General features: G+C 45.2%; 1 protein-coding gene across 8 annotated transcripts in view; it reads right to left on the minus strand.

Annotated features, from left to right (window-relative positions):
* HHAT (hedgehog acyltransferase) overlaps window positions 1-13,087 on the minus strand; it is a 406,300-nt gene that overhangs the window by 373,925 nt on the left and 19,288 nt on the right. For all 8 annotated transcript variants that reach the window (XR_012655622.1, XR_004371388.2, XR_012655621.1 and 5 more), the window contains exon 3: window positions 11,813-11,880. Coding sequence is in view for 5 of the 8 variants with exons in the window: in XM_075064349.1 (XP_074920450.1) it covers window positions 11,813-11,880 (68 nt within the window). In the remaining 3 variants the exon portion in view is untranslated. The remainder of the gene's footprint in view (window positions 1-11,812; window positions 11,881-13,087) is intronic.

The raw sequence follows: 13,087 nt of genomic DNA on the forward strand, positions 1-13,087 counted from the left end.
GATCATGGAATGGCAGTACAAATCACACCAGGATAAACTCCAGATCAATTTCCTGAAGCAAAATCCCATTCAAGGTTTTAGCTTCAAAAAATATTACATAGCTCCTTCCCCACCCTGCAATTTGTTATACCTGATATTCCATTCTCTCCTCCAACTTTTCCACCATTCTCAATCATAGAACACAAGCCAGTCAACTAGAGCCAATTCTAATACTTCACATTAACTTTTCAAGGAGGACTAGCATTCTTTTTCTACCTGAATGTTTTGAATTAGCTATTTGAGACCCAGTCCTGCAAGCTATCCCTTTAAATCGTCTGAAGCAAAATATGAGGTCCAAGCTTGACTGGACCCCTAAAACTGGAGTACTGTCAGAGACTCCACTGAAAACTGCTAGTATTCCAGAATCACACCCTAGTGACACTCCCATTTTAAATGACCTGCCCTCAGGGTAGGGCTCTCTGTTCTGTCACATTTTGTTAAACACTGTATCATTACCAGTTTTTGAAGAACATATGTATGAAAACCACTTTGAATATCACATCTCCCCCCACCTGTCCGACCACACATATTTAAAAGACAAAGCCTTTCAACAATGGTAAAAAACACACCCTATATCAGGGGTTCTCAAACTTTTTCTTTCTGAGGACACCCCACAACATGCTATAAAAACTCCAGGGCCCAGCAGGGGAGAGAGGGACTCAGGGCTCTAGGCCCCGGGGGGGCTCAGAGTGCAGGCAGGGGAGTAGTTTAGGGTGCAGGCAGGGGGTAGCTATGGGTTGTGTGCAGGCTGGGGGTAGTTCAAGGTGCAGAGAGGGGATAGCTAGGGGCTGTGTGCAGGCAGGAGGGGGGTAGTTCAGGGTGTGGGGAGGGTGTATCTATGGGCTGTGTGCAGGCAGGGGGTAGCTCAGAGTGCAGGCAGGTGAGTAGTTTAGGGTGCAGGCAGGGGGTAGCTATGGGCTGTGTGCAGGCAGGGGGTAGCTCAGGGTGCAGAGAGGGGATAGCAAGGGGCTGTGTGCAGGCAGGAAAGTAGCTCAGAGTGCAGACAGGGGGTAGCTAAGGGCTGTGTGCAAGCAGGCGGTAGCTTAGAGTGCAGGCAAGGCAGTAGCTAGGGGCTGTGAGCAGGGAGAACAAGTTACTCACCTTGTGCAGTAACCATGGTTCTTCGAAATGTGTGTCCCTGTGGGTGCTCCACTCTTGGTGTTGGTGCGTCTCTGCACTGGAGATCGGAGATTTCTCGCAGCAGTACTCGGTTGGGGGAAGGGCGCGCACAGGAGTCTTCTCATGTAGCCTTGGCACCTCCTGTAGCCGTCTCCTCTGTTCCTTCTCTACTGCAGAGCTCAGCTGTGTGAACTCCAAAGTAGAGGGAAGGAGGCTGTGTAGTGGAGCACCCACAGGGACACACATGTCAAAGAATCATCGTTACTGCACAAGGTGAATAACTTCTTCTTCTTCTTCGAGTGCTGCCCCTGCGGGTGCCCCACTCGAGGTGCTTGTAGAGCAGTACCCCACCAGGGGTAGTAGGGGTTTGGAGTCATGTATAAGTGTGTGAGGAGAGCACTGTTAAGCCCATGATAAGAGTCTGAGATGAGGCCTTGGATGATAGCGTAATGCTTGGCAAAACTGTGCTCCAATATCCAGGTTACAGCTCTACAAATATCTATTAAGGGGACATTGTTAAAGAAGGCAATCAATTTTGCCATGGCTCACATTGAGTGGGATCAGATGCCCACGGGGGGGTTCTTTGTGATAGAGGTGGTAGCAAGTTTGAATACAGGTAGAGACTCATTTGGAGAGTCTTTGGGTCGATACTGTAGAGCCTTTGGCTCACTCTGTTGTAGAGATGAATAGTCTTGGTGACCTGCAGAATGGTTTAGTTCTGTCCAAGTAGAAGGCTACAGCCCATCTGACATCTAGCATGTGAAATGTTGCTTCTCAAGAGTCATTATGTGGCCTGGGATAGAAGGCAGGTAAGTGTATGGTTTGGTTAATATGAAAATTTGTAGCCACTTTGGGCAAGAATTTTGGCTGAGGACGTAACATGGTATTGTCTTTGGTAAACAGTGTATGGTGGCTCAGCTATCAATGCTCCTATTTCGCTGACACATCTGGCAGACATGATTGCCACAGGAATCCGACCTTCATTGACATATGAAGGAACGAGCAGGTCACTAGAGGTTCGAAGGGTGGTCTTGTGAGACATTTGAGCACAAGATTGAGATCCCATGTTGATGCAGGTTAGCGTACTTCTGGATACATGATCTGTATGCCCTCTAGAAAGTGCTGTGTAATCGGGTAAGCAAATACTTAAGCCTCTTCTACCTGTTCATGGAGGGACATAATGGCAGTGAGGTGTACTTTAATAGAGCTTATGGCTAACCCCATTTCCTTCAGTTCCTGTAGGTAGTCTAAGATCCTAGATAGAGGCGCCATGGTCGCATCCAGCTGTTTTTGCTGACACCAAAGGGAGAATCTTCTCCACTTGTGGCGGTAAGTATTTCTTATGGTGAGGTGACAGCTATTTAGTAATATCTGTTTTACTTTCTTCAAACAGTTCAATTCCTCATGTTGGAACCAGAGAGGAGCCACACTTTGAGATGGAGTTTCACTGGGTCTGGATGGAGTGTCAGGCCCTTGTTCTGGGACAGGAGGTCTGTCTGGAAAGGCAGCGGTTGTGGGGCACAAACTGCTAGACATGAGAGGTATGGAAACCACGTCTGTCTGGGCCATGTGGGGACAATGAGTTGAGGACATTTATGCTCAGGAGGTCCTCCACAAGGTCTTGTATGTTACTATAGTTAGAGTAGTTGTAATTTGCTAGTAGAGCAGAATAGTTGGCAACTCTAGGCAGAAGGGTGGCTGACAAGTAAACTTTCTGCCCAAAGAGGTCCAGTCTCTTGTGTTCTTTATGTTGAAGTGAGGAGCAGAAATGAGGCTGTTTACTGTGCTGATTAGGAGCCTCTATTTCAGAGAACAGGGTGTGAAAACAAAAATTCCATGCCTTTGGCTAGAACAAAGTATTTTCTGTCAGCCCGATGCCAGTGTTGGCTATATTACCTCCATAGGCTCCATTATAACCTCATCCACGGGGAGGGCAATCTTGGTCGATGATCCCAGTTGTAAGATTTTTAACAACTTATATTGTTTATCCTGTACCTCGCGTAAGGCAATTTCTTGGCTGTTTGCTACTCTTTTGTAGAGTTCTTGGAACTGTTTCAGGTCATCTGCTGTTGTAGGGGTAGACGGCGTCACTGCTTCGTCCGGTGCAGAAGATGAGTGTGGGGCAGGTGGTGAATCATCCAGGTCTGCCTGAGATAGTAGCTCTTCCTCTTCTATCTCTGTCTCAGGGGGATCAGAGGTTTCTCTGTGTGGTAACGATGGGTGTACTCTGGAACCTCTTCTGGCTGGGGAAGGGGGACCAGAATAGGGGTTCTGGTATGTAGACAAAGGTCCCATTGTGGCCATTGCATGGGGTAAGGTGGTAATGGGCAAGGCCAGTGCTGTGCATGCTAAGGCTGTGAATGCTTGGAGGGATGAGGCTTAGGCTTCACAGCGTACCACGTAGGTCTCATCTGTGATGGGGATGAACACTGAGAGGAGAAGTGGTTGTCCTGCACATCTGCTTCCTCGCCACAATGCATGGAGTTTTGTGCAGGAGATGAAGGACGGTACCATGCTATGTAAATCAGGGAGTGTCCGGCGCCGAGCAGTGGTGACTGTGGTGCCGAAGAAACTGCTACATCAGCAGGACACAGGAATGGCGCTGGTCCCACCTTGGGGTTGCAGTCGACCATTGGAGCACTGACTGGTGCCGGATTCGGCTTGTTTGGTGGCAGCAAGTTTTGGGTCGGTGCCAGTGGCCGCAGCATTGATCACAGTGCCGCTGCCTGTGCCGTGCTCTGCACTGGGGTAGTCGGTGCCATGGAGCAGACTTGATGTCTCAACTCTGGTGCAGCGCATTGGGGCTCAGTAGGGGTCCACTGAGGGACAGTGCCTGAAGAGCCCAGTGCCTCGTAAGTCCTCACTCTGGATGAGTGGAGCACTGAGGATAAACACCTCACTGGGGAAGCTCTCTTTTTCTGAGACCCCCTTGCTGGAGAGGTCGAGGCTCGCTTCCTGACAGTTTTAGAAGTTGGAGCCTTATCAGAGCTCAGGGATCTCGGTTTATGAGACTCCCTGGAGGATGTCTCTTGCGGAGGTTGGAGGGATTTCTCCAGCAGAAGAATTTTCAAGCGGAGATCCCTGTCACGTCTTGCCCTTTTTGTTAAGTTGGTGCAATGCAGGCATTTCTGGGGGATACCAGTTTTGCCCAGACAGCGAATGCAGGACGTGTGGCCATCAGAGACCGGCACTGGTTCACGGCAGGAGTCACACTTTTTAAATCCTGTTGAGCCCAGCATGACTGCAGTTAAGCCTCTCCTACCTCTCTAGACATAAGGGTGGGAGATAATTGTAATGGTAAACTGTAGAAACTGTTCCCAAACGGGGAGTTAAGGGCAGAAAAAGTCTTCTTTCTTCTCTTAAGAAAAACCTCTAAGAGGAACTAACGAAACTATGTAACTATGTATAGACTAAGACTAAACAATGTTACTAAGTATAGACTAAAAAGAAGTTCCTATGTAACTTGTAATTTTTTTTTCTCAGACAGTAGCAAAGAGAGCACTGCCTCGGAGCTGCGTCTGCAGCCGAGGACAGTTGAGAAGGAACTGAGGGGATGAGACGACTCATGTGCGCACCCTTCCCACAACCAAGTCCTGCTGCGAGAAATCTCCCATCTCCGGTGCAGGAACACACCGACTCCAAGAGTGGAGCAGCCACATGGACACCAATCAAAGAAGAAGGGGATAGGTCAGGGTGAAGGGAGAGGACAGCTAGGGGATGTGTGCAGGGAGGGGATAGCTCAGGGTGCAGGGAGCCGCGGCGTGGCATCACTCTGGCTCCTTTGGGAGCTGCAGGGGCAGTGCCTGAGGATGGGGCAGAGTGTAGAGTCACCTGGCTGCACCTCAGCGTAGGAGCTGGAGAGGGCACATGCCACTGCTTCCGGGAGCCACTTGAGGTAAGCACCGCTCTGAGCCTGCACCCCCTGAGCCTTTCCCCATGCCCAACCCCCTGCCCCAGCCCTGATCCCCTTCCCGCTCTCCAACCTCTCATCTCTAGCCCCATCCCAGAGCCCGCACCTCCTCCTACACCCCAACCCCAATTCTGTGAGCATTCATGGCCTTCCATACAATTTCTATTCCCTCATGTGATTCTTGGGCCAAAACATTTGCCCACCGTGCTGTACAGTCACCAGAAGCTCATCCTCCCCCAGATAATGTTATCTTCAGATCTGCATTAAGATGCAGAAAATCACCTTCATTATTTACAACATAAAGTTCTCTGGAAGTCTAGTACTCTTGATAGGGGAAGACTGGTAGCAGAAGCTAGAACTGATCACTGGAGCCTACACCTGCTAAGCCAACCATACACTCCACAGAGTGGGAATGGGGGGTATCCAAGAGAAAATAACCTCTATGAATTATTGGTTTTACAGATCACTAGTACCATATCAACATATGACTGGCACCAAGAATTGACTTGAAGTCTCCAGGAGTAAATATCTAGAAGCACATTAAAACTCTGCATCACCTATTCCCTCCTCATAGAGAACTTCCTACGCCCTATGAGCAGTTCCACTGAATAGTCAATGGGACTATTCAGAAAGCAGAACATTAAGCATGCACATCTTTGCGGGATCAGGGCCAGAGTTAGTTTCCATGTGTGTGTAGGTCACAGAAATAGGGGAAAGAATGTCATTCAAAATAAAAGGAAAATGCGAGCATAAAGCCACATTAATAGACTGGGGAACTAAGGTGTAGGGATAGTACCTCAAACTACTTTTACCTAGTTTTTTAGACTGCCTAGTTTTTAACTTACTGGTGTCCCTTTGAGCTCTTCCTTGCCTATTAGTTGATAACTGTCCTGCATACTAAGACTGAGTCCATCCTCAATGCTCCCGGTCTCTGTTGATTGAAAGCTGACACACCCAAATCTCTTACCGATCTCTGGTCTTGCTCCTGGCCCTGTTCCCCCACAGGAACAGAATGCAAAGTATAATCACCTTTATTTCTTGACATTAAAAAAATATTCTTGGTCTATTCTTAACCAATACTGTGATTTCACTACGAATTATTATTCTATTTCTGCTGACCTTTGAAAAAGTAGAAATAGATTTATTTCCATGCACTGCTAAGTTCAAATTGGGTAATCAACTGTTTTTATACGCTTCTCTAAGAGTTAATAAGAGACTTGCATTTATATGTTCCAATTTACAATTGCAGTTTTCTGTGAAGATCAGCATTTGTATTCTGCAGCTATGGCTGCAATGGTCTCTGTTTTTTGTTGTATTGTGTCAAGTTCTTAACATGTCAGGTAAGAAATCTAACCAGGAGAAAGGAACAGAAACAACATTAGCAGGTAAAAACAGAAGCTCTTCATGTTAATAAGAATATCTCAACTCACTTACCCCCTTAAACTTTACACTTTCTAGTCTCTGTGTCCTAACCTCAGATACTTAGAATGTATTTACTCTTAGTTCCTACATCAGAGGAGTCAGGATTTTGCTCTTTCAGCATCTTAAATGAACATCAGCATGAGGATGCACAGAAAGGTCTTGTTAAAGGTCTATTTTATTACAGTTTGTATATGGGCTTCAGAGTCAACTCCACTTTACAGATAATGAGGTCTTGACCTACATACAACCGCACAATTTAAACGAGTTCTTACTCAGCCCAAAGGACAAATAACAATGTCCTCAGTGGATGCTATGCCAAAAATTGCAACTACCTAAAGGCTGCATTAAAAACAATAACAAGAAACACACACAAAAACTGGGGGAAATGAAACAGGGAAACTTCTTTGGAGCAGCAAGAATAGTAGGGATAAGAGCATCTCTTCTCTTTTCTGTAACCCCTACAGAAGAGATGCGTCTACAGCCAGGTCCACACTACAAAGTGTTGTCAGAATGACTAAGTCAGTCATTAGTGTGGAATAAACTACACCCAACACCTAACATAGCTATGCTAGCAAAATCCCCAGTATAGAAACAATTATGGCAGCAAAATGCTTCTGTCGGCATATCTAATGTCATTCAGAGAGATGAAATTACTGTACAGAAAAACTTCTTCTGTCAGCACAAACTGCATCTACACTAGGGGGCTCTGCTGGTATAACTTTATCAGTATAGCTTTACCATCAAAGCCCATGTCATGTAGACAAGGCCTACATCTTTCTGTTCCTAAAAGCCAAATCCTGAACCCTCTCCCATGCCCACAGCACGGAGGATTCTAAACACACTGGAATGTTAAGTAATCAGTATAATACATACATAACCTATAGATCAGGCTACAATCACATATAACTTCTTCTGCAGGAACAACCATCTTATGCTGATGTAAACAGCATGAATCAGAGGAAGAATCCCTGCTGTGGCAGATTGTGTTGGCAATTTCCAATGAGAGCAGAGCATGGAGAAGACAGCAAAAGCTGGCACTGCCACAAAGCCATGCCATTCTTGAAGGACTAATTTTGTAATATACAGGAACTCCTAATTCAGAAAAGAGTACTGCAATGCACTTTGCATCAGGTGACACCTTAAAACAGTGCAGAAACTGAAGCCGGTGCTGAATATGGCAGCTCATTTGTTAAGCAGGGCATCTGGCTGGGAGCACGACACCAGCGCTCAGGGCCGGCTTTAGGGTGATTCAGCCGATTCCCCGGAATCAGGGACCCGCAATGCCCCGAAGGAGCTGCCCCCTAAGTCCCACCGCTGTCTTCAGCGGCAGCTCAATCACTGCTGTGGAGGAAGGTTCCTCCGCTGAAATGCCACCGAAGGCACTGGCAGTTGATTGAGCTGCCGCCAAAGTCCCGGCACTGTAGGCTGCAGCAGTTCAATCATTGCCGCTCTCTTCGGTGGCATTTCAGCGGAGGGACCTTCCTCGGCAGCAGCGGGACTTTGGCGGCAGCACCTTCAAATCGGGCCCCACGGTGCCTAAAGCTGGCCTTGCCAGTGCTCTGAGATCTGCTAGCTGCCAATTGGTCTCCAGGTGTAGTTCAAGGTGTTGGCCATCACCTATAGAACTCTAAATGGCCTGGAACTAGTCCACATGAGGGATCACCTCTCTCCCTGTGCCATAGTGGCATAGCTGTGGTTAGCAGGAACACTCAAGATGGATTCACCTTGTTATTAAAGAGAAGAAGTTGCTGGTCAGGACTGTGGATCTTGCTCCACATTTGGACCAAAGCAGTATGGAGTTGAAACCTTCTGGGCACAATGCAAAAACCATTTGTTTGACAGGTTCTGGGGGAAGGTTGAGAGCGTGTTCATGGCAGAGGAAGAGGAGGTTCAAGGGACTCTTCTGTTCCTTTGATTTATGGGCTGGCTAAATTAATCTGATACCTATGGTACAAGTATTTCATGATGCTCGGTGCTCAGGACTGTGATACTCTAAGTGTTATGACACCTGCAGCTTTTGTCTGAGCATTTACTGTCGTTTAAATCTGAAGTAGTAATAAAGCACTCCATGCAGAAGGTGAGTATGAGGCCAATGGACTACATAAGCCCTTGGCACAGAGTGACTTCATCCAAAGGCAATATTAACTTGACTCTATCGATCTATCGATGGCAGCCAATATCAAGCAGAGTGCCCCAACGGTCTGTCCTGGGGCCAGTTTTGTTCAGTATCTTCATTAATGATCTGGAGGATGGCGTGGATTACACCCTCAGCAAGTTTGCAGATGACACTAAACTGGGAGGAGTGGTAGATAAGCTAGAAGATAGGGATATGATAGAGGGACCTAGACAAATTAGAGGATTGGGCCAAAAGAAATTTGATGAGGTTCAGCAAGGACAAGTGCAAACTGCTGCAGACTAGGGACCAAGCGGCTAGACAGCAGATCTGCAGAAAAGGACATAGGGGTTACAGTGGACGAGAAACTGGATATGAGTCAACAGTGTGCCCTTGCTGCCAAGAAGGCAGCAGGCTAACCACATTTTGGGCTGCATAAGTAGGAGCATTGCCAGCAAATCGAGGGAAGTGATCATTCCCCTCTATTCGACATTGGTGAGGCCTCATCTGGAGTACTGCGTCCGGTTTTGGGCCCCACACTACAAGAAGGATGTGGAAAAATTGGAGAGTCCAGCGAAGGGCAACAAAAATGATTATAGGGCTGGAGCACATGACTTATGAGGAGAGACTGAGGGAACTGACATTGTTTAGTCTGCAGAAGAGAAGCATGAGGAGGGATTTGATAGTTGCTTTCAACTACCTGAAAGGGGGTTCCAAACAGGATGGATCTAGACTGTTCTCAGTGGTAGCAGATGACAGAACAAGGAGTAATGGTCTCAAGTTGCGGTGGGGGAGGTTTAGGTTGGATATTAGGAAAAACTTTTTCACTAGGAGGGTGGTGAAACACTGGAATGAGTTACCTAGGGAGATGACGGAATCACCTTTCTTAGAGGTTTTTAAGGCCCAGTTTGACTAAGCCCTGGGTGGGATGATTTCGTTGGGGATTGGTCCTGCTTTGAGCAAGGGGTTGGACTACATGACCTCCTTAGGTCCCTCCCAACCCTGATAGTCTATGATTCTACGATCTCTGAGAAGAGTGTATTAAACATGTAGTGGAGACAAGGACCACTGTGCAGTGAGGGTGTGGCCACGAGTAGGTCAGGCCCAACCTTTAGGATCTGCATTTTTAAAGGGGGCTGAGAAGCCCTAATATTAACAGAAATGTTTTTAGATTTTTAAAATACTTTGTTCCTAGTTGGTGATTCAGATGGCCTCCTCATGCCATTGCACAATGGCTCATTAGTTTATCATCTTCCCCTGTGGCTATCACACAGACATGAGGCAGCTATTATTTTCACATGACTGTCTCCATACTGTTAATAAGGAAAAGGCTAATTTATGTTCAGTGATATCCCTACCTATATGCTGAACCATGTTACGTGATTAAATGTGTTAAAAAAAATAAACTAACAACTAGACAATCAATCTAAAAAAATATTGTCACAAGTAGTTTGAATTACTACATCAGCACCTGAGCGCCCTAGTCTATTACTGTGGCTTTACATCCACATATTCCTGTTGTCAAAGATGATTCTCTCTCCCATTGCTGTGTAAAAGCGCCACACAAACAACAGAGGAAATGAACTATGGCCCTGATTCCACAAAGATTTATGCACATGCTTAACATTCTGCTTTTTGAGTTGCTCCCATTGACTTCAATGCAATTGGTCATAGGACACAAAATAAACCAGATGTCTACGTTTTTACAGGATTAGGGTCTGAGGCCTCAATCTTGTAAACAGCTCTGTGTGTGTACATCTATGTGCCTGCACAGAGCCTCGCTGAACCCAACAAGGCTCCATGCAGGCACTGGGGTCTGCCCACGTGGAACAGACTGCAAGTTCAGGGTCCACCTGACTAAGAGAGGAAGGCTGGTCCAGTGGTTAAGGTACTAACCAACAAGTTGAGAGACTTGGGGTCAGGTCCCTGCTCCACCACAGACTTCTTGTGTGACTTTGGGCAAGTCACTTAGCCTAGCTTGGTCTCAGTGCTCCATCTGTAAAATGGAGATAACAGCATTCTCTGCCTCACATGGGTGTTGTGACAAGAAATACATTTCAGCTTCTTAGGTGCTCAGATACTACAGTTATGGAGGCCATGTAAGAGCCTAAGATAGACAGAACAATGTAAACAAAGAGGGAACACACACATTTTTTTCCTTTTCTCTGTCTCGGACAAAATAATCTTTGGCTTTACTTGAAATAGCAGTAGAAATTTTTCAAAGAGAAATGTGATTTTTAAATTAATAGTGTTTCTTTAAACATTTATGCTGCAAAAATTATTACCCAGCAAGCTAGACTGAAAACCAGTATAGGGTGACTCTGATGCTCAAATATAAATTTAATAAACTCATGAACAGAATTATCCGATGGGACTGCCTGAAATCGCAAGGGACTGAACTTGATGTTCCTTCCAGTCCCACATCCTAAGCAAAGCCATTATCCAAACAATCAAATGACAAGCAAGAAGGAAAAGCACTACTGAGCGTGCACAGGGAAGCCAATGCTTTTTAGCAAAACATTGACATCAGAAATTAAGTCATTCTGCTGCTAACGTGTACGAAAGGTAGCAACCAAGAGAAAAACTATAATACAAATTTCTAGATCAGGTCACATTGCATCAGGTAAGCCATTTTTCCTCTTGAGGGATGGAAAAACTCGGGAGATAAAATTTTTTTTTTTACACTATTGATTGAGCTTGCGATTCTAAATCAGTATCCAGGACTGGCAAATATCTTCCTTCCCTCCCACTGCAAAACCTGTGGGAAGAGCTGAAGAGAAGGAATCCTCCTGTCACATTGGAGGATGCACTTTTCTATGTATTTTTACGCATAGAAAAAATGCTTTACATCATTTTAGAATATAGTATATTTATACTTATTAGTTTCTCTCCCTCTGAGTTCTGTGTTCTTGGACTCAAAGTATTAAAGGTGCCTGGCTTTACATAGGGAGGGAGGCAAATAATAGGATCCATAAAAATCTGAGTAACTCTTTAAAATACCTCTAAAATAATACTCAACTGAGGAGAGGAACACATAATAATTCACAGAATATAGTAATCTGTGCCAAGTGTCCTTCCTAGGAGCAGAACTTTGTAATCATAAAAGTTGGTCACAATCCACTTGGAGAAGACTTCAACTGAATTGCTAGAGATATGAATTTACACTAAACTTACAGACTAAAATGATCAGTAATATTCTTTGATCTTACCTTTTTAAGTCCCCAGAACAAAGTATCTTTTTCCAATTCAAATTCTCTTTCAAGTTCCTCTTCATATTCTGCCAAGAATAATACCTCCCATTAATAACAGCTCATCAAAAAAGAATAAGAGTCAATGGGCCTGCAATATTAGTTTTTAAACAGTATGGAATTCTTTGTATCTACCTGAAAAACAAACACAGAGAAAGTGGAAAGAGAGGTTCTTTATGCAGGAAGAAATCAAGAAGGGTAAGGAGGCAGAATCCACCACCAATCTTTAGGTCTGAACAAAATAGTCACTACTGCAGTCCCTGGTCTTTGATCCTTGCACATTCCCAATTTCTGGCTGATGTATGCACACAACCATGGACCGCTAATGTTGTTCCTGATCCATGCAAGGTTGGCATGCAGAGTAACCCAACTCCACCATATATTCTGCATGCTGAATCTCCACGTACTGACTGCACAGTCACTCAATCCTCACACCGTGGAGCACATCGGTCTGCAGAGTTGGAGGCCTTCCACAGCCTTTCATCCTTAATGCATGTTTTATTCTATTTCTAAAGAAAACAAAACATGAAAATACGCTGGCCCATGGTCTGTTTCAGTGCAGACAATCACTTCCATGACAAAAATCTAAGCACCAGTGTGATACTATGCTCACCAGTGGAGAAAAACATGAGAGAAGGCAGGGGAAGGATTTTTTTGTCTTATACTAAATATCACCACAATTGATGATTTAATACATATACATACACACACATACACATATCCCTAAACTCTATTTAAAGTATGAACTATTCACAGTCATTGGTCACAAATACCATTAGAGACCTCATTTTGGTTTTTTTTAAAAGGTGGAGGGGCATATATTCTGGAAAAAGAAGATATAACCCATGAAATATCTAGCAGGTTCAGCTGAACTATTCCCACAAGTGCATCCCAATCAAACTAACTGTCCTCAAAGCCCACTTCAGATTCTGGCTGGTGAGAGGCTGCCTCAGAAATTCAAGTGTTTAAATATGCTAGTTCAGAAATTGCTTGAAGTGAAAGGCTAAACCCCTGATGAATCACACCTCAGCTTTTCTGTGAAACTTCAATATCTATCTAAAGTTCAAGAGAACACAGTTTCTGCCTCCGACTTTGTGACACACAAGATAAATTGGGGCGTGAGGGGGGAGATGCAGTCTTTTCTTATCTAGGAAAATTTCCCTCTTAACTCTAAGACCCTCCTAATCCAGTACTACCGGGTACAGAACACCTATGAAGATACTTTTACAGGTTGTA

The sequence above is a fragment of the Chelonoidis abingdonii genome, chromosome 3, assembly GCF_003597395.2.
Source record: "Chelonoidis abingdonii isolate Lonesome George chromosome 3, CheloAbing_2.0, whole genome shotgun sequence".
NCBI classification, from domain to species: Eukaryota; Metazoa; Chordata; order Testudines; family Testudinidae; genus Chelonoidis; species Chelonoidis abingdonii.